The 20,929-nt window shown below is 46.1% G+C and overlaps 2 protein-coding genes across 2 annotated transcripts; both read right to left on the bottom strand.

Annotated features, from left to right (window-relative positions):
• Positions 1–6: 6 nt before the first annotated feature.
• Positions 7–4,528, bottom strand: LOC123187809 (uncharacterized). The gene is made up of 3 exons (XM_044599762.1): positions 4,258–4,528; positions 2,934–3,015; positions 7–2,602 (listed from the first exon to the last, which is right to left on the bottom strand). The coding sequence occupies exons 1-3, from the start codon at positions 4,526–4,528 to the stop codon at positions 2,491–2,493; spliced, it is 465 nt and encodes a 154-aa protein (XP_044455697.1). The 3' UTR covers positions 7–2,490.
• Positions 4,529–7,437: 2,909 nt separating this feature from the next.
• On the bottom strand, positions 7,438–11,113 carry LOC123187806 (pyruvate dehydrogenase (acetyl-transferring) kinase, mitochondrial). The gene is made up of 6 exons (XM_044599753.1): positions 10,752–11,113; positions 9,711–9,972; positions 9,086–9,266; positions 8,742–8,889; positions 7,800–8,004; positions 7,438–7,650 (listed from the first exon to the last, which is right to left on the bottom strand). The coding sequence occupies exons 1-6, from the start codon at positions 10,989–10,991 to the stop codon at positions 7,592–7,594; spliced, it is 1,095 nt and encodes a 364-aa protein (XP_044455688.1). The 5' UTR covers positions 10,992–11,113; the 3' UTR covers positions 7,438–7,591.
• Positions 11,114–20,929: the final 9,816 nt, after the last annotated feature.

Genomic DNA, 20,929 nt, shown 5'->3' with positions numbered 1-20,929 from the left:
ACTTGCAAGTGGTATAAAAAAAAGAAGACATGGTTGCAAGTCGAGGGTCCACTTGCAAGTGGCATGAAAAACAAAGGAACCCTGTTGCAAGTTGAGGGTCCACTTGCAAGTGGCATAAAAAAAGAAGACGTAGTTGCAAGTTGAGGGTCCACTTGCAAGTGGCATGAAAAACAAAGGAACTCGGTTGCAAGTCGAGGGTCCACTTACAAGTGGCATCAAAAAAATAGAAGACAGAGTTGCAAGTCGAGGGGCCACTTGCAAGTGGCATCAAATAAAAAGACCAAGTTGCAAGTCGAGGATCCACTTGCAATTGGCATGAAAAAGAGAATACCCAGTTGCAGGTCGAGGGTCCACATGCAAATGGCATGAAAACAGAAGACCTAGTTGCAAGTCAAGGGACCACTTGCAAGTGGTATGAAAACATAAGTCCTCGTTGTAGGTCGAGGGGCGACTTGCAAGCGGCATCAAACAAAAGACCCAGTTGCACGTCGAGGGTCCACTTACAAGTGGAATGAAACAAGGAACCTTGTTACAAGTCGAGGGTCAACTTGCAAACTGGCATCAAAAAATAGAAGACCCATCCCCATGAAACTTCTCTATGAAGGTTTCATCAGCATTGCGAAGATACATGTTGAAGCTCTGACGACAATGCGGAAAAGCAAACTGGGCGAAGCATCCTGGTCAAGCAAAAAAGGAAAAAAAAAAGTGGTGTCATAATAGAATTGTCCCAATTAAACATAAAAAATAAAATTATACTCCTGTGGGGATGCTAACATCCCTTACCATCAAAACACTAAACTTAAAAAGTGAATTCGACCAACAACTATAAAAGAACTACAACATGCTTGTGTACAAATTACTACACTGATTTTTTCTAAATAAAAAACTATAGTATCAGCAAAAAATCTGCTAGAACTATATAAACAACTCCACTGATCCTATTTCAAAACACTCAGAAAAATGACAAAAAATGAAAAAAAATAGAACCATTTATAAATGAAGCACGGGCAGCAGAAAAATCAAGAATATACATCAAAACAACATGTAAATCTGCTGGTTGAACACTAAAAAAGGACTATGGCAAAACTGTCGGCAAAACGAATTGCTTCATTTCAAAACTGAAGTTGACCCTCTCAGATAATCAAAATTGTAGACCCCTAGTATGGAAGAAATATTACAGCAAGCAAGCAGCTCACACACAAAAGACATATGCAAAAATACTGGCTAGTCTCACGGCATGAACTACAAGCATGTTTTTGTACGAAAATATCACGACACTGAAAAGCCTTCTAGAACTACATCAAACAACAACACTGAAAAGTTCATGAACTATAGACAACACAGTACACTCAACCTACATCTACGCATACATATACTCGCCTACTTCAACACTACACTGAACCTAAGTGACCTCCCTTGCCTCTGCTATGACTTACTGTACTCTGCTTATTCTGTTTCCCCCTGGCTAAGTCTGACTACCACCAGGACTAAGGATTACTAACCCCTCTACTGTACTTGAGGCCATTAGTAGATACAACTAGTAACTAGAAAAAAATAGTCCGGACACGTTTATATTCTAGGCACAGAAAGTTCAGCACTTGCTTGTTTTTTTAGGACAACACTTGCTTGTTTTGGCTGTACCAGATCTAGAGACACTTGAATAGCAGGTAGTTTTGTATTCTAGGCACGAAAAGTTGCACAAAACACATCACTCTAGTACATCAGAAAAATGCACCATTAAAAAAATAGGGAAGATTCAAATCTAACAAACTGATACCTTTTGTGGATTACAAGAGAAATCACCAACATGTGCCTACTACCGCTGTTAGCCTACCTAGGCATGCATCCACAAAAAAAACACTCAAAAACAACTTACCACTATCTTCACAACGATTTAGACTCGTATTACTACAAACACATCTAGTAAATATCTGAGAATTTCTCCTCCTATTACAACTCACATGAATACACATAGAGTGAGATGCTCTGGAATTTGTACACAACAAACAAACATCACGCAGGATGGATCGAACACAACTTAGTTTCAGAGATACAAAGTGAATTACACATAATGGATCTCCCCTGTCTATTAAACACTCTCACACAATCACAAAAACACACAAAAAAGTCATCACAGTCGCATAGCACACAAGAAAAACCCTATACTAATCCCCCACCCATCCCCATCCCCACTACTAAGAGAAAAACCATTAATCCCCACTGTCTAAATACGCCAACTGAACTGAAAACGCTCACCCCAACTAAATCTCTCTGTATGACTTGGGGCAAACACTAGAACATGTATCAACTCCCGGGCGTACCACCCACTGAATCTCTAACACAAAAATCTACCGGCCCACTGAATCCCTACACAAGATTTGTCGATTGGGGCAAACCCTAGATCGATGGATACACAAAAAAAGAACAAAAAAAGGAACACAAAAGGGAGGGGAAATTACTCACTCAAGTGCGGGCGTCTCTCCTCCCTTCTCACTTCGCTGCGGGGATCTCTCCTTCCTTCTCACTCCCGACAACGCCGTCGCCTGGAACCCCTTCGGAAAGGAAAGGGTGTGGACTGACCAAAGGAATGGGCGCAGCCCCCGGCCCTCACGAAGAACAAACAAAACGGGTGCTGAGAGAAAATGCGAAGCAACATCCCACAACCGAGACAAAGTAAAATGGCCCACCAGCCGAAAAATCGTAAAAGAAAAACAAACAACAGCCCGCCTCCCACTCGCATGGCCGCGGATGCGGGCCGTCGCGCCCAACAACGTCACGCGAGCTAGCGCGCGAGCGAGACAATCAAGTTGCACGAATATTAAAAACAAACAAGATCCAACGGTTTTAGAGTTAGATGTGAGATAACTATTTCACATCTAGATGTGAAATAGCAAACCTGTTTTTCAATTTATTAATGAACGTGGGAGATTACCTCCAGAAAAAAATCGGATGGGTTCTGTAGAGCCCAAAGACTGCCCACAATGGGAGTAATATAGATAGTAACATCACACATATCTAGATAAAAAAGATGATGTGACAAGCAATAAATAAAGAAAAAAAGACATGTGGTAACATAGCTAGTTACTACTAGTATGAGTAACATCACACATATCAAGGCAAAATGAGTCTATAGCCTAATAAATAAAGTGTTACATGTTACCATACATATGTTACTCCCCACTGTAGAGGTAGTAACATAGAGTAGTAACATGAGCATGTTACTACTTTATGTTACTACCCATTATGGCTAGTCTAACGATAGAGAAAAATTCATCATAGGTCACAAAACTTGAGCTGGCTGACACTTTAGTACCACTATTTCAAAATACCCGAACTACAGTCCATGTACTTGCGTAGAGGGTTCGCTTTAGTTCGTATCTACGTTTTCATGTACGTATTCGCTGACTTGGCCGAGTCAGCGGGCGCCAGCTAGGCTTTGACCGCCACTGGTCGAGCGTGGGTTAATACTACTGCATCTGGGGGGTTTTGCGAAAACTTGCGCCTCTCCTTTCGCGCTCCTACCCCGAATGCATCGCCACCAGCAGCTGCCCGCCCGCCCACTCCCACGCACACAGAGAGACAGACACATCGTCCTTCTCCGTCCACCCCGACCCCGTCCCCATGGGAGGCGTCTCCTCGGCGGCGCGCGGGGCCTGGTTGAGCAGGACGACGTGGATGGGGCTGGCCAAGTCGCCGTTGGAGGTGGAGGGGGAGGGGGATGGCGAGGAGGCCGGCGGCAAGGCGACGGGGGAGGAAGCGACGGCGAGGGCGCGCTTGCGCAGCTTCTTGGCGGCGACCTCGTCAAGGCTGCGGTGCATGAGGGCCTCGACGTCGGCGGGGACGTCGGGGCAGCAACAGGCGTTGCCGGGGCGGCGCGCGAGGTGCTCCTTGAAGCGGTGGATGCCGCCGCCGAGGAAGTGCTTGCCGCAGTAGACGCACTTGAGGCGGTTCCGGCCGGCGAGGCGCACCATGAGGCAGTGCTTCCACGCCGGGTCGTGCTTCTGCGCCCCGATCGGCACCACCACCTCCAGCCCCCCTTCCCCCTCCCCCGCCACCGCCACGGCCTCGTCGTCCTCCTCCTCCAACTCCACCGCCAGCGCCACCGCGTCCGCCGCCGCCTCCGGGGTCGCACTGCACGGTGCACATCTCGCCCACGCCGGACAGGACCACGGCGTCCGTGTCCACGGACACGCCCGCAGCTAAGAAGGAGGGGGAGGTGCTGCCGGAGAGGAGCTACATCTCCGGCACCATCTTCACCGGCGGCCTCAACTGCGCGACGCGCGCCCATGTGCTCAGCAACTCCGCCGACGGTGCTCGGTCGGCCGCCTCCGTCAAACATGTCCTGCAAGATGTGCGGCTGTGACATGCCGGCGTTGGCGGCGTCCACCCGCCCTGTGACTGCAGCTTCATGATCTGCGAGGATGTGCTCAAGCATGTAGCACATCCCTTCGCGGAGCGCCGCCGAGTTGTGCACGTAGTGGTCGCAGTCCAGGTTTACTGGGGCGCCGACGAGAAGCTCCTCATCCATGACTACGCGGCAGTCTCACCAACATCGCCTTCACCAGTAAGTCCTACTCGACTCCATTGCTACAAGTACAAGCTTTTTTCTTCTCTTTTCTGATGATGATGATGGAATTCCATTGTTTCGAACTGAATTTTCATGGGATTTTTTAGTATGTAGCTGCTCATCTTAGGGCATGTACAATGGTTGATAAAATAGTCTTATTTTAAGTCTTGCATGTAATTAAGAGATGACAAAAAAAGATGTCTACAATGAGTCATTTCTTAGCCTTATCTTCATAACTAGTTATTCCTAAAAACGTGGTGACACATATTGTGCTAAGATATCATTTCTTGTCTTATCTTAAATAAGAGAAGACAAGCCTTTTCTTATGAGTTCTCTCTCCTCCACCTCATCATTTATCCTACATGGCACTCTTAAGATAGCATCATTGTACATGCCCTTAGTGCAATTTGGTCAACAGCCTGTAATACTAGTGGTTAGTACGGAGTACTCCGTCAACGGACAAAAGCACTTTCGATTTTTCATGTGTTTGGTATGTAGCTGCTCATCTTAGTGCAATTTAGTATGTACTCAGCTGCTTATCTTACTACAATTTGGTCAACAGCCTGAATGTTCATGTGTTTGATTGAAGCAAAATTAAGATGGAGATTTCAGGCAGCAAAATTAAGATGGAGATTTCAGGCAGCCGTAAGAACCTCACGTCTCTGTCCGAGCAGCAGCTCGTGGAGTGCGACACGAAATCCAACAGTGAATCAGGGAAGCGGAGTCATCTGGCGAGGAGCCGGCTCGTAGCGGACGGACGCACTTGAACGACGAGAGCGTCGAGGCCGTGTCGCCGCAACACTTCCTCGTCGGAGAGCCGGAAGGCGGAGCGGATCCACCAGAACGAAGGGGTAAACCGTCCCGTGCCGAGCAGCAGGCAGCAGCACGCCGCCGCAGGCACCGCCGACCCCTGCCATCCGCGCCACCAGCTCCGTCCCCATGTTGATCGCTGCCGACGCCAACAATCCCTCCGCGTCCATGCTGCCGCACGCCGCTGCCCAGCCTGACCCAGACCTCCGCCAGCGCCAGCGCGCTCCCCGTACCACTATAGGGGATAGCGCAGCCACGCGTGCATGTCGATGTCCTTTTGTTTCGGGCCCGCGGGCGTGTGGTGGCTCGTTACCGACATGGAGCCGCCGGTGGGCGACCAGGAGCTGGACTGTTTGGCGTCCGGCGAGAGCGCCGCCCAGCGGGGCGGCGGCGGCGCGTCGGTGCGGCTGTTCGATAGCCGACGACGCCAGACTCGACCCTGTTCCACCCAGATGCGCGCCGGGGGAGGGGGACGGGGGGCAGGAAGAAGACAGACAGGGAGCTGGTCATGGCGTTTTTGCAAAAAAAAAAACCCGGATCGAGTAGTATTCACCCTAGGATCGACTGCGTGGCGATCAAAGTCTAGCTGGCGGCCGCTGACTCGGTCAAATCAGCAAATACGTAGACGAAATCGTACATACGGACCAAAGTGAATCCTGTGCGCAAGTACATGGACCGTAGTTCGGGTATTTTAAAGTAACGGTACCAAAGTGTCATCCGGCTCAAGTTTTATGACCTACAGTAAATTTTTCTTCTAACGATATCGTCCTGCAAAGTGCAGAATCCAGGCCGCCGCCGCCGCGTCAGGACTGGTGTTGTAGAGTTTTTTTTTCGAACTGGTACTTGTGTGCAAACCTGGCCATCTGGGCCCGATGACACCTTATAAGGCCGGCACACCATTTTCGGCCTTTTGAATTTTATTTTATTTTTTTTGAAAAAATCTATAGGCTACTCCTTCCGTCCACGAATAAGTGTACATCTAGCTTTTATCCTAAATATAAATTTAAAACTTTGACTAATATTATAGAAAAAAGCAACAACATTTATGGCACTAATTTAGCATCAATAGATTCGTTTTGAAATGTAGTTTTATAATATACCGATTTGATTTTGTATATGTTACTACTCTTCTCTATAAAGTTGGTCAAAATTTTAAAATTTTGACTTAAGAGAAAAAGTAAAAGCACACTTATTCACGGACAGAGGGAGTACTCACTCTTTCGTCAACTCTTTCATCTCTGAGCTAGCTACTCTACAGGCTCTCGCGAGAAATCATGTTCTGCAAACTTGAGTTACTGCCAGGAAACCGGAAGAGAGGTATGTGTGGAAGGCTCCTAGCCCGAGAGCTGCAAAGATACATGTAGATGTGGGGCTATCGAGGGATGTCGGTACAGAGAATCCGAATTCCGACCACGGCCTCGTCTGGTCTGTTCGCTTCAGCCAAAGCCATTTGGCCTGCAACGCCACATTCACCCACCTCGTATCGAGCACGCCCAGCCGCCCAGGCCACCTGCCCAATTGGGACGTCCCATGCCACTGCGCACGGGAGTGAGCTTTCTTAGTACAAGGGTCGACGACCTACTGATTGGAAGCGACATTTTCTCAGGACAGGGAACTGATTCCAAATAAAATCAAACTGCATTGGAAAAGTAGGAAACAGGAAATGAAAAGACTTCCAGTCTTTTAAAAAACCTAATCTTATAGCATCTACCAAATGCTAGGAGAAACAAAGGCAGATAGAAAGTGACAAGCTATCAAGAGTTAACAATATTTGAAAAAGGACCAAATTTCCTTGAGGTACACTGATCAGAGTGTAAGACACATAATGGCATGAATAGTCGCGTGCAGGGCATACAAGATGCAACTTCCAGCCCCAAAATTGCTACTGCCTCCGTCCTAAGTACATTGGTTGTAATAACATCTTACGTTATAGGACGGAGGCAGTAATCACAATAAGCAGATTTTAGCTTCCATCACCTGACGAGTCTGAAACTATGTACCGTCTACCGCATATGATTGTGCTTACGAACAACAATGCCAAATTATGCAACACAGGCAGAAAAGCAGAAACAATGAGATAATTATAGCTAGAAGATACAGGTTTAACAGCTATATATGGCTGGCCCTTGAAACAATATTTGCAAACCAGAACAAGGATTACAATATAACAAGAGCAACCTAATTACAGAAACCGTATCAGGATAGAAGGGGTCACTAAGGCAATGGCTCCTCCGAGTCTCCCAGTCGTGACAAGTGGAGGTAAGCGTCGGTGCCTACGTAACACAGAAGGCAAGAATGATCAGCCAAATACATCACGATGACAGAAGCAGAAAGATATACATGAGAATTCAGGTAAACATTGACAAATTATCCAAGGTTCACGCTGAGAGATTAGCAGAAACAAAGCAAAATATGACCGTACCGTATCCCTCCATGGATATGATTTGTAGGTCGCCACCGAAATATCGCGCATAAAGGCGACTAACTGGAAGTCCAAAACCATATCCAGCCATAGTCACTCCTTCACTAGGGCCCTCCATATCAGGTAGATTCTTTGCAGTGCTGTAAAGATATGTGAAAATTCTAGGGAGCCCACTTCTCCGTATTCCACCGCCTTCATCACTGACCTGCATTATCGAAACAATGAACTCCAACGACCCTTGGGAATGGTTCCTTATGATGAATATTTGACAGGAATGGGCCTCATATGTTCCACAAATCTTAGCGGGTTATAGCTTCTAGCATAAGAAGACAACTATCACATACAAGAATTGATATCTAGCACTTTGACAATGGATCCAGTTTTAGGACAGTAATGACATGTCAGCAGACATGCGCCGTAAAACAATATAGTAGTGTCTGCAGCTTCATCGAAAGTATCAGCATAGAGTAACAATAATGTCCTAGTTAGGCACTAAACTAGAATGGACATGCATTCGAATTGGTGTTTTGGTTTAGATTTGCACTCAGCAGTCCACATTAATCCATATCTTTCTTAGTCAGGTTGTAACCCAATATTAAAATACAAATCAAGTAATTCACAATTGCATTTATGCACAGCCTAGTAACGCGAGATGCTAAATTCATACAAAGATAGGTATCAGTAGATTTTTTTTTCTCTCAAGAAATGCAAAAACACTTTGTGTTTCATTTCATTGGAAAGGTAGAGAGGTTCATATACATGGAGAAAAGTTCAGAAGCCTCGATGAGGCCTGACACAGTGCCCGGAAGAAAACAAACCAAACAAGGGAATTTTATCGGTCATTGCACATATTTGCAAACTGCAATGTTTTAGTAACTGCTTGTGCACTCTTTAGCCTAGAATGTACCAAATAGATGCTAGGTGGTATCAAGGAAATCATACCTTAATAGTAACATCCTCTGTTCCATCAGCAACTATAATTCTGACAGGAGGAACATCTTTATCAGAATTCATATATCTTTCCTGTACTGCACGAAGGGAATTTTTCACCAGTTCAAACAGCATGAGATGAAGATGCGATGTGACATATCTGCACATAGTTAATTGCAAGTAGTTAGTTAGCAAGACAACAACAAATGAGGCCACTCAATCAACATGATAACAAAAACTATAAGCCAATGAACATGTAACCTGACAAGTGACAACAAAGAGGTGCTGTTGCTAACACATGATTTAATCCACCAAAAAAACAAAGGTGATTGGTGGAGTTTATATCTGAAACTTACGGAAATGTTAAATTTTGATCTCCATAAATGTTGATGTCAGGAGCTGATCCGTATTCCCTCATACAAATGGAACGGGCATCCTCACTAGCAATTTGAGCTACCTGTATGGGGGACAATTTTGTATTGATGAGGCCTATGACGCCAGGCTGTGGTTCAGGTTCATGCAGAGCCACATGCTGCCCTGAAATTAAGCAAGTCGGTCTAATTCAGAACAAGTTTCTAACAATTAGCACTCGACTTAAGTATAAATGATTTGATACAGAATTTACACATTAAGCAAACATATTTACCATTTTTCAGTTTTTAAGCCATATAACAGTACAGTTAGCTCAAGTAGCATATCATGAAGTTTGAACATAAAAAATATCAAGTAAGCAACCAAAATAGAACTGTCTATCAATACAAGTCAAATTTGCAAATCAGCCAAAGATAAGGATTCTGCTTGACAGCTTAACATTGAACTTCAGTATATGACTATATGTTACTACTGAATCAGCTGTTAGAAAAGGCACATGATCCATCACTTGTTCCGAATCACAAGCAAGATTTAGGATAGAATGACAAGAGCTTAGACAACGTTTATAAATATAGCTCCAGAGAGAAGAGTAGTACCAAGCTCACAAACCTATGAGCATGCGAATACCAATCCTTGACATGTAAAATCGATCGAGGAACCCGTGGATCTCGTCGAATCCTGGGGGAAGCTTCCTTGAGCTGAACTGTTCGTTTTTCAGCTGTTGCACTCCCAAAGCCATAGTCGGTACCACGTTATTGTGCCGCACTTTGATCATCTTAATCATCTGCGTGAAAGCAAGCTCGTCGTCCCGATTCCTCACTTCTGGGAAATATCGGATGTCGCGGAACGAGTCCAAGTACCAGTCCCTCACCTTCACAATCGTCAACGGACAAACCATCAGTCCCACACAAGGATGCTCAGTTTGGCAGGAATCAGTAAATCCAGCTGTGAGTTTTTTTTTCTCGGTAAATATTTACTATTCAATGAATTCAGATTCTCTAGTATTGACGTGATAAGGTCAGGAAGACAAAACAGCACGACAAAAGCTTCAAGCATATACTCATACAAAAAGCATGTGAGCCCACTACCGAACTCCTATTAGGAAAAAAAATTAAACAAGTTGGCAAGCAAGAGTCTTCAAAAGTTCCTCCTTAATCCCTATCCTACGATAACTTTACATGTTGATGACCGATTGAAGTGGAAATGAAAAATGAAATAAACTAAACAGCACATCAGTTGGTCACTCAAGAGTTCAACTAGTATCATCCTGAATCAGTACAGCAATTTAGGTACTGACACAGTGGTCCTATCTTCCTCGCATTCCAAATCCCATGACAAAAACTGACACCGCATCGAATCCTAACAGTAAACACGGAGATATACCAAAAACATCCGCTGACCTTTTAAAAATGATCCGGAGAAAACATCCTAGCAAGACAGTAAGGACACAGACAGCAAAATCATCATCTCCCCAAGCAAGCAGAGCAAAAAAATTGGGCGCTCACCGAAGCATGTCAAATCATCGACGGGACAGACTGACAAAAGCAAGCCATCAAGGACAACGGCCAACGGCAATTCCAACCTAGTCTAGCCTAGCGTCAAATCGAAATCAACCACCAAAATCAGCGCAGGGGCGGGTGGGGCGGAGACCTTGAGGATGGCGGGCTTGGCGGAGAGGCCGAAGGGGAGGGACTCGAGCTCGAGCGCGCGGCGGGCGATGCGGATGGGGAGCTCCTTTTGCAGGAACTGGGCCGAGAGCAGCAGGTTGCGGTCCGTGGGGACGGACCCGAACTCCATCATGTACCGCAGGCTCACCCCCGTCTGCTTCATGCTGCCCCACCGCCCCACCTCCTCCGCCACGGCCCGCGCCACCGGCTCCGACGCCATCATCCCTCCGCCGCCCGCCGCCGCCACCGCTCGCCGACGCGGAGCCGGGTAACCGCCGTGCAAACAGGAGGATTAGGGGGGGGCAGGCGGCTAATTAAGGCGGCATCAGGGGGGAGAGAAGCCTTGTGGCCAAGGGAAGCCGGGTTTTGTGCCGGCGATTTATAGAGGAGTGAAGCGGATCTTCGCTGGGCTCGGGTGTCAGTGAGTGGCCTCGAACGGTATCTGCCAGTGGGCCCGGGTTTCAGTGGGCGGGGCTCGCCCGTGTGGATGGTATCCGAACCGGGGGGAATCGGTTCTGTGTGCGGGCGCTTTAGCGCAGCCGGCCCACAGATCGCGCATGAGCTTATCCATGGGGATTTGGGGAATAAATCCGGGCAGAATTCGAGTAGTACCAGGTTGCGCAACTAAAATGTTCTAACACGATCAGAAAAAAAAACTAGAATGTTCTAATGATGGCAAATTAATCTCTTTGAAAACATTTACTGCATCAGTGTACCTTCTTGAAAAGAAAAACCGTCTAGGTGAGCTTAGGTTCTATGAACTTGGTCACCCTTCGTGTGAATCTGTTTTACAATAACGTCCGCATCTGTTAGAATTTCGCCGGTAATTCAAGATGCATTTCTATGAACTTGATCACCTTTCACGCGAATCTGTTTTACAATAATGTCCGTATCAATGAGAATTTTGCTACTACTTCAAGGTGCACTCTGCAAACTTGATCACCTTTCATGTAAATATGTTTTACAATAATGTTCATGTCGATCGGAATTTCGCCAATACTTCAAAATGCGTTCTATGAACTTGGTTACCCTTCAAGCAAATTTGTTTTACAATAGGGCCGTACTAGGCGCCTGTCGACCGGCCTAAATTTTTTGGTTGCTTCCTGCAAAAACTGAAGATAGTGGTAGCAAAATTGATACAGTGGTTACATCAAATAAAACATGGTAGCAAAAAATTTGGTTCGATTCTAGCAAAAATTGAAGATGGTGGTAGAAAATTGGTACATTGGTTCCAGCAACACAACGTGGTAGCAAAAAATTGACTGGTTCCAGCAAAAAACCAAAACGATGGTAGCAAATTTGGGGCTGCTTCGAGCAAAAAAACTCGCTGGATCTCCAGCACTTGTCGCCGTGTTTCCAAACGCCTTGAACGCCAGCCGTCGCGGCTCTCCAACACTTGTCGCCACCGTCTCCAACATCGGTGGCTCCTGGTTGCAGCACCTACCGCCGTCGTCTTCAGTATTGTAGGGGTTGTTTGGATTGTGACTATCTTTGCCATATATTGCCACATGATTTTTGCTATAATTGCCACACTTGCCTTAGTTGAGTTGCTCAAATTGTTAGCCACACTTTGGCTTGCCTAAGAGAATCTTGCCACACTTTTTGTGTCTATGGCATGTGGGGTTCACTGCTCATAAAAATACTTGCCTTAGGTGTGGCTAGAACCAAACACCTATCTAACTTGGTCAAACTTACCTAAGGTTAGGTGTGGCAAAGTGTGGCTAGGAACCAAACAGCCCCGTAGTTGTCGTCCCATCATCGCATAACGTCGGACCCAGCACTAGGCGGCACCGGGCCCAGCTCCGGCGCCGGTGCTCGGTTGCCCTTGGGAGGCATGGGAAGAGGGAATGGGGTGGGAGAGAGGAGTTTGCAGCAGTGTGCGGTGCCAATGGCGACCGGATCGATCTATCGCGAAGGAAGGTGGGGTGTGAGGAGAGGATAAGAGCGATGAGTGGGGAACGGACGAGGCGAACTCCCCAGGGTGACGTGTGTTTGGCCCACTGGCATGTGTCTAGCACAGGGTGTTGGGAGACACACGATCTAAGTCAAATCCGACGCACGGTGCGACGACCAGCCGAACGCTCGGCCGGTTAGCCATGTACGATTTTTTCCCTGTACAATAAGTCCCAATACTTCGAAGATGTATTCTATTAACTTGGTTGCTCTTCACGTGAATCTATTGCTCACTCACTTTATATGGATGTGCATATACACACACTCTACCTAAATGAACACTTTCGAAAGATTGTGTCGGTAAATCATCAGATTGATGAAGTCACTATAGGGGTCTTGTACTCGACAGCGTTGCTGGAAAACCTAGGATAAATACAAAAAAACGTGAGCGCCCGTGCTAGGTCTCAGCATGGATTCTCAAGAATGGAAGGCCAAGATCGTCGCAGGCATTGTTTCAAGCACTGTTCTTAGAAAAAAACGGTTTGGTCGCACTGTAGCAAGTACTTCCCCCGTTCCATAATTCTTGTTGTTGGTTCCAGCAAACACAAACGTGGTAGCAAAAAATTGACTGGTTTCAGCAAAAAACAAGACGATGATAGCAAATTTGGGGTTGCTTTCAGCAAAAAAAAAAACTCGCCAGATCTCTAGCACTTGTCGCCGTGGTTCCAAACGCCTTGAACGCCAGCTGTCGTGGCTCTCCGGCACTTGTCACCACCGTCTCCAGCATCGGTGGCTCCTAGTTGCAGCACTTGCCACCGTTGTCTTCGGTATTGTAGTTGTCGTCCCATCATCGAATAGCGTTGGACCCAGCACCAGGTGGCACTAGGCCCAGCTCCGGCTCCGGCGCTTGGTTGCCCCGAGAGGCATGGGAGGAAGGAAATGGGGGTGGGAGAGAGGAGCTTGCAACAGTGTGCGGTGCCGATGGCGGCCGGATCAATCTATCGCGAGGAAAGGTAGAGTGTGAGGAGAGGATAAGAGCGATGAGTGGGGAAGGGACGAGACGAACTCCCCAGGATGACGTGTGTTTGGCACACTGGTATACCTGGCCAAACCTCGGGCCGGGCCGGGCTTCGGGCCGGGCCTAGCCAAGCCCGAGCCAAAAAACCTGGGCCCGAGCCCGGCCCGGCCTGACCATCGGGCCTAGTTTTTGGGCCCAAGCCCGGCCCAAACATGCAAAAGCCCGCCGGGCCTCGGGCCTCGGGCCGGGCCCCTTCAGAAAACTACAAAAATGACGGGTCCGGGCCCGGCCTGGCCAGGCCACCGGGCTCAAAATCTAGGCCCCAGCCCGGCCCGGGAGCAGCGGCGGGTCGGGCCGGGCCGGCCGGGCCGGGCAGCCCATGGCCAGGTCTACCCACTGGCATGTGTCTAGCACAGGGTGTTGGGAGACACACATTTTAAGTCAAATCCGATGCACGGTGCGCGACCGGCCGAACGCTCGGCCGGTTAGCCGTGTACAATCGTTTCCCTTTACAATAACGCCCAATACTTCGAAGATGTATTCTATGAACTTGGTCGCTCTTCACGATCTATTGCTCACTCACTTTGTATGGATGTGCACATACGCACACTCTACCCAAATGAACACTTGAAAAAACACTTGCGAAAAATTGTGTCGGTAAATCTTCAAATTGATGAAGTCACTATAGAGGCCTTGTACTCGACGGCGTCGCTGGAAAACCTAGGATAAATACAGAAAAATGTGAGCGCCCGTGCTAGGTCAAGGCCAAGATTGTCGCAGGCATTGTTTCGAGCACTGTTCTTAGAAAAAAACAGTTTGGTCGCACTGTAGCAAGTACTTCCTCCGTTCCACAATTCTTGTTGTTGCTGTACTTCAAAGAATTATGAAATGAAAGTAGTATTGTTTACTGCTCATGTAGCAACTAATCTGGGTGGTTGGTCTACAATCCGGCGGATGAAACTGAGCAAAGGCAGAGGTTGTTTTACACCTCTGCAGAGGTTGTTGTACACCTCTGACTTTGCCACAAAAGGTCAGACAATCCACGACATCTAAGTCTATGAGTTAAATCTGGATGGGCTGGTTCTAGCAGAAAGAACCTAATAATCTGGGCTATTGCATGTTGCTTCTATGTTTATAAATTTGTAACCACACATGGGTCAGTCTTGCCTTCTTTACACCGTGTGACCCGTCAAGGTCTGTTTGAGATGCGGCAATTCTGGAGAATATAAAGAAACAACCGAATTCCTGTTGGGCTAGTAGTATCTCTCGGTGCTATTTTGATTAGAGCTGTGCAAACTTGCTGAACGAAAATAATATACTTCAGTTAACATCCATGGCGAACAAGACCAGCCTAGAGGACGCCGTCATTTTCATTTTCCTCGACGACGATGACCCCCGGACGAATTTTCGGCAAAGGGGCACCACCAAAGGAGTAAAGGGGATTCTGAATAATTCATGCTCATAAACAAGTGGACACCATCCATGGCTAGATTCACACCACAAAGCGATTCCCCACTATCCCCAAGCCGGAAAACGACCCAAAGGCAAGCTTCTATGTCAAGGTCTCACTTTGAAGATGCTAAACGATTCTACACAGTGCGTGAGGTGTGAGCTGTGACTGCTACTTGGAGAGGATTCTGAGCCTAGCTTCTCCAATAATTCAACTGTAATGTCTGGGAGGAAAGGGTAACATTGGCCGGTAATTGCACTCTCAACATTGGCGAGAATCTTGGAGATAGAAAGAGAGTTCCGGCCATAGAGCGCGGCGGGAAGGCCACACGTTTTCACCCATGGTAGCGTGTACAGCTCCAACGGTGGAGGGGCAATGGATCAACCACATGTCCGGTGATGGAAACATCCTAACCTAGCTTGGTCGCTTAGGGCCTGTTTGGTTCCAATAAGTCATCTGACTTGTAAGTCAGGTAACTTAAAACCAGTGACTTATAAGTCACGTCTATTTGATTGCCACCTGACTTATAAGTCACGCTTGTTTGATTGTCACCTGACTTATAAATCATCTGAGCACATCTTCCCACCTTGTTTTTTATGTAAAGATGGTGGGACCCATGCAAAAGGAGGTGACTTATAAGTTTTAAGTTGGGGTGGAGTAACTTATGGCTTATAAGTTAGCGTGACTTATAAGTTGGGTCCGTTTGGCAAAATAAGTTACTTTTTACACTTTTCGACTTATAAGTTGATGACTTATTTGAAATCAAACAGGGCCTTAATTAAATCCACTTGGGTGTTGATGAGTTGGACAGGCTTGTTGCATCACAACCTTACTCCCAAGTCCTTGGTTGATTAACCCATCATTAATAAAGAACGATAATGTCACGTCTGTTGAACAAGGCCGGGCTAAAAAATTGCCAGGTTGAGCTTGACCAAATGAAGTCACTATATGACATAGCATGTTGTGCAAGAAAATTTGTCATAGCATGCGCTAATGCAACAAATATCTACCAGAAAAATAACTAGGAAAGGCCATGGTGCTACAAATTTTCCTTTTTTTGTTTTTATTATTTTTTTAACACAGTACAGAGGCAAGCGCTTATACAAACGCGCATACACTCACCCCTATGAACGCACACACGCACACACTACCCCTATGAGCACCTCTGAGAGAATGAACCGGCATATCATTTTGAGATTTATGAAGTCACCATAGATGCCTCGTCATCGACAGGAACGTCTCCTCCCACTGAAAGCGCATCGCCGAAAATCCTGAAATAAATCCAGGAATAATGCGAGCACTAGGACTTAAACCCTGGTGGGTTGGGGATATCACTGTCCCTCTAATCATCTAACCATAGGTTGGTTCGCAGTACATTGCACTCCATGTTTGGATTTGCTTAATTACCATATATGTCACGTTGTCTCTCTCCTCTCTAGTTTGTTAGGCCCATAGAAAAAATTCAGAATTTTCTTATTTTTTAAGGCACATTGCTTCGAAAATAGGCAAGATTTGGGTTCTCAAATCTTAATGCATCAGAAGCATGCATGCAACATCGATCTGTTGTCTAACGCTTAATCAGGTCGTCCTTGATTATTACAATTTGTAAAATGAGAATAAATTGAAAAAGAGGAAGTAGCCCTCAATCTTTTTAGCATTGAGGGAATAACCCTCACAATGTTTTTGGCAGCTTGAGGGATTGGGCATGGGAGTTTACGAGTGGGAGTTTCTGAAGAAATTAGACTTGGGAAGTAGATTATTAATCCCATTTCCAAGTTTGGTGTGTGGTAGTAACTATCGATGGGAATTCTATAGGGAGTTACATGACCGAGAACTGTTGACGATACGGGAGTTTGGATAAGAAAAATAAGCACTTCATTAGCCGTTAAACAACAAGACGTGAGTGAACAATTTTTTCTTTTTACGTCAATTCCCACTACGATGCCTAATTACCTAGTCCTCCCAGGGAAGAGATTCAAGGGAGTTGGACCTCATAATTCCCCTTCCTCTTCCCATCCTAACTCCCATGTACCTGAGCCAATCAAAGGAATTTAACTCCCATTCCCCATCGGCAACTCCCTCCAAACAAACGCGTTGCCAGGGTAACTAGAGCAAGGGAATGAGAATTGAAGGGGTACGAGATTTAAAATCTATTGTTCAGTTGGAGGTATTGGGAATTCATAAGGGAATAGGCACGTGACTTGAGACTCCAGCTCCCCGAAGGAAATATGCCCTAGAGACAATAATAAAGTTGTTATTTATATTTCCTTATATCATGATAAATGTTTATTATTCATGCTAGAATTGTATTAACGGGAAACTTAGTACATGTGTGAATACATAGACAAACAGAGTGTCACTATTTTGCCTCTACTTGACTAGCTCGTTGAATCAATGATGGTTATGTTTCCTAACCATAGACATGAGTTGTCATTTGATTAACGGGATCACATCATTAGAGAATAATGTGATTGACTTGACCCATCCGTTAGCTTAGCATGATGATCGTTTAGTTTGTTGCTATTGCTTTCTCCATAACTTATACATGTTCCTATGACTATGAGATCATGCAACTCCCGAATATCAGAGGAACACTTTGTGTGCTACCAAACGTCACAACGTAACTGGGTGATTATAAAGGTGCTCTACAGGTGTCTTCGATGGTGTTTGTTGAGTTGGCATAGATCACGATTAGGATTTGTCACTCCGATTGTCGGAGGGGTATCTCTGGGCCCTCTCGGTAATGTACATCACTATAAGCCTTGCAAGCAATGTAGCTAATGAGTTAGTTATGGGATGTGGCATTACGGAATGAGTAAAGAGACTTGCCGGTAACGATATTGAAGTAGGTATTGAGATACCGACGGTCGAATCTCGGGCAAGTAACATACCGATGACAAAGGGAACAACGTATATCGTTATGCGGTTTGACCGATAAAGATCTTCGTAGAATATGTGGGAGCCAATATGAACATCCAGGTTCCTCTATTGGTTATTGACCGGAGACGAGTCTCGGTCATGTCTACATAGTTCTCGAACCCGTAGGGTCCACACGCTTAGCGTTAAGTGACAATCGGTATTATGAGTTTATGTGTTTTGATGAACCAAAGGTTGTTCGGAGTCCCGGATGTCATCACGGGCATGACGAGGAGTCTCGAAATGGTCGAGACATAAAGATCAATATATTGGAAGCCTATGTTTGGACATTGGAAAGGTTCCGAGTGAGTTCGGAAATATACCGGAGTACCGGGGGGTTACCGGAACCCCCCGGGGAGTATATAGGCCCTAATGGGCTTTAGTGGAGAGAGAGAGGCAGCCAGGGCAGGCCGCGCGCCCCCTCCCCGTCTGGTCTGAATTGGACTAGGAAGGGGGGCGACGCCCCCCTTTCCTTCCTCCCTCTCACCCCCTTCCTTCTCTCCTAGTCCAACTAGGGAAGGGGGGAATCCTACTCCCGGAGGGAGTAGGACTCCTCCAGGCCGCGTCATAGAGGGCTGGCCCTCCCCCTCCTCCACTCCTTTATATACGGGGGAGGGGGGCACCCCAAGGACACACAAGTTGATCATTGATCTCTTAGCCATGTGCGGTGCCCCCCTCCACCATAATCCACCTCGGTCATATCGTAGCAGTGCTTAGGCGAAGCCCTGTTCCGGTAGCATCATCATCACCGTCATCACGCCGTCGTGCTGACGAAGCTCTCCCTCGACACTCTGCTGGATCATGAGTTCGTGGGACGTCACCGAGCTGAACGTGTGCAGATCGCGAAGGTGCCGTACTTTCAGTACTAGGATCGGTCGATCGTGAAGACATACGACTACATCAACCGCATTGTCATAACGCTTCCGCTTAAAGTATACGAGGGTATGCGGATAACACTCTCCCCTCTCGTTGCTATGCATCACCATGATCTTGCGTGTGCGTAGGAAAATTTTGAAATTACTGCGTTACCCAAAAGTGGCATCCGAGCCAGGTTTATGCGTAGATATTATATGCACGAGTAGAACACAAATGAGTTGCGGGCGTGGGTATATACATATTGCTTGCCTTCACTAGTTGATTCTTGGTTCGGCGGTATTGTTGGATGAAGCGGCCTAGACAGACATTACGCGTACGCTTACGCGAGACTGGTTCTACCGACGTGCTTCGCACACAGGTGGCTAGTGGGTGTCAGTTTCTCCAACTTTAGTTGAATCGGATTCAATGAACAGGGTTCTTTCTAAAAATCAAAAAACAATCACTATACCGCGTTGTGGTTTTTGATGTGTAGCTAAGAACGGTTCTTGCTCAGCCCGTAGCAGCCACGTAAAACTTGCAACAACAAAGTAGAGGATGTCTAACTTGTTTTTGCAGGGCATGTTGTGATGTGATATGGTCAAGACATGATGCTAAATTTTATTGTATGAGATGATCTTGTTTTGTAACACAGTTATCGGTAACTGGCAGGAGCCATATGATTGCCGCTTTATTGTATGAAATGCAATCACCATGTAATTGATTTACTTTATCACTAAGCGGTAGCGATAGTCATAGAAGCAATAGTTGGCGAGACGACAACGATGCTTTGATGAAGATCAAGGTGTCAAGCCGGTGATGATGGTGATCATGACAATGCTTTGGAGATGGAGATCAAAGGCACAAGATGATGATGGCCATATCATATCACTTATATTGATTGCATGTGATGTTTATCCTTTATGCATCTTATTTTGCTTAGTTCGACGGTAGCATTTTAAGATGATCTCTCACTAAATTTCAAGGTATAAGTGTTCTCCCTGATTATGCACCATTGCTACAGTTCGTCGTGCTGAGACACCACGTGATGATCGGGTGTGATAAGCTATACGTTCACATACAACGGGTGCAAGCCATTTTGCACACGCAGAATACTCGGGTTAAACTTGACGAGACTAGCATATGTAGATATGGCCTCGGAACACCGAGACCGAAAGGTCGAGCGTGAATCATATAGTAGATATGATCTACATAGTTATGTTCACCATTGAAAACTACTCCATCTCATGTGATGACCGGACATGGTTTAGTTGATATGGATCACGTGATCACTTAGATGATTAGAGAGATGTCTATCTAAGTGGGAGTTCTTAAGTAATTTGATTAATTGAACTTTAATTTATCATGAACTTAGTACCTGATAGTATTTTGCATGTCTATGTTGTTGTAGATAGATGGCCGCTATTGTTCATTTGAATTTTAATGCGTTCCTAGAGAAAGCTAAGTTGAAAGATGATGGTAGCAACTACACGGAATGGGTCTGTAACTTGAGGATTATCCTCATTGCTGCACAGAAGAATTATGTCCTGGAAGCACTGCTAGGTGACAAACCCGCTGCAGGAGCAACGCCAGATGTTGTGAACACCTGGCAGAGCAAAGCTAATGACTACTCGATAGTTTAGTGTGCCATGCTTTACGGCTTAGAACCGGGACTTCAACGACGTTTTTAACATCATGGAGCATATGAGATGTTCCAGGAGTTGAAGTTAATATTTCAAGAAAATGCCTGGATTGAGAGATATGAAGTCTCCAATAAGTTCTATAGCTGCAAGATGGAGGAGAATAGTTATGTCGGTGAACATATACTCAGAATGTCTGGGTACCACAACCACTTGACTCAACTGGGAGTTAATCTTCCTGATGATAGTGTCATTGACAGAGTTCTTCAATCACTGCCACCAAGCTACAAGAGCTTCGTGATGAACTATAATATGCAAGGGATGGATAAGACGATTCCTGAGCTCTTTGCAATGCTAAAGGCTGCGAAGGTAGAAATCAAGAAGGAGCATCA

The sequence above is a fragment of the Triticum aestivum genome, chromosome 2A (assembly GCF_018294505.1).
Source record: "Triticum aestivum cultivar Chinese Spring chromosome 2A, IWGSC CS RefSeq v2.1, whole genome shotgun sequence".
Taxonomy (NCBI): domain Eukaryota; kingdom Viridiplantae; phylum Streptophyta; class Magnoliopsida; order Poales; family Poaceae; genus Triticum; species Triticum aestivum.
Note: the sequence above shows the minus strand (reverse complement) of the source record. Positions and strands in the feature narration are given on the sequence as shown.

Coding starts and splice junctions, on each gene's coding strand:
- LOC123187806 (XM_044599753.1), bottom strand. CDS start 10,991: ATGATGGCGTCGGAGCCGGTGGCGCGGGCCGTGGCGGAGGAGGTGGGG. Junction 9,267..9,710: donor TGGTATTCGCATGCTCATAG/GTTTGTGAGCTT, acceptor GCTTAATTTCAG/GGCAGCATGTGGCTCTGCAT. Junction 7,651..7,799: donor CATATCCATGGAGGGATACG/GTACGGTCATAT, acceptor TGTGTTACGTAG/GCACCGACGCTTACCTCCAC.
- LOC123187809 (XM_044599762.1), bottom strand. CDS start 4,528: ATGGATGAGGAGCTTCTCGTCGGCGCCCCAGTAAACCTGGACTGCGAC. Junction 3,016..4,257: donor TCGCGCAGTTGAGGCCGCCG/GTGAAGATGGTG, acceptor TTTTTTATCTAG/ATATGTGTGATGTTACTATC. Junction 2,603..2,933: donor CCATCCGATTTTTTTCTGGA/GGTAATCTCCCA, acceptor TTCGTGAGGGCC/GGGGGCTGCGCCCATTCCTT.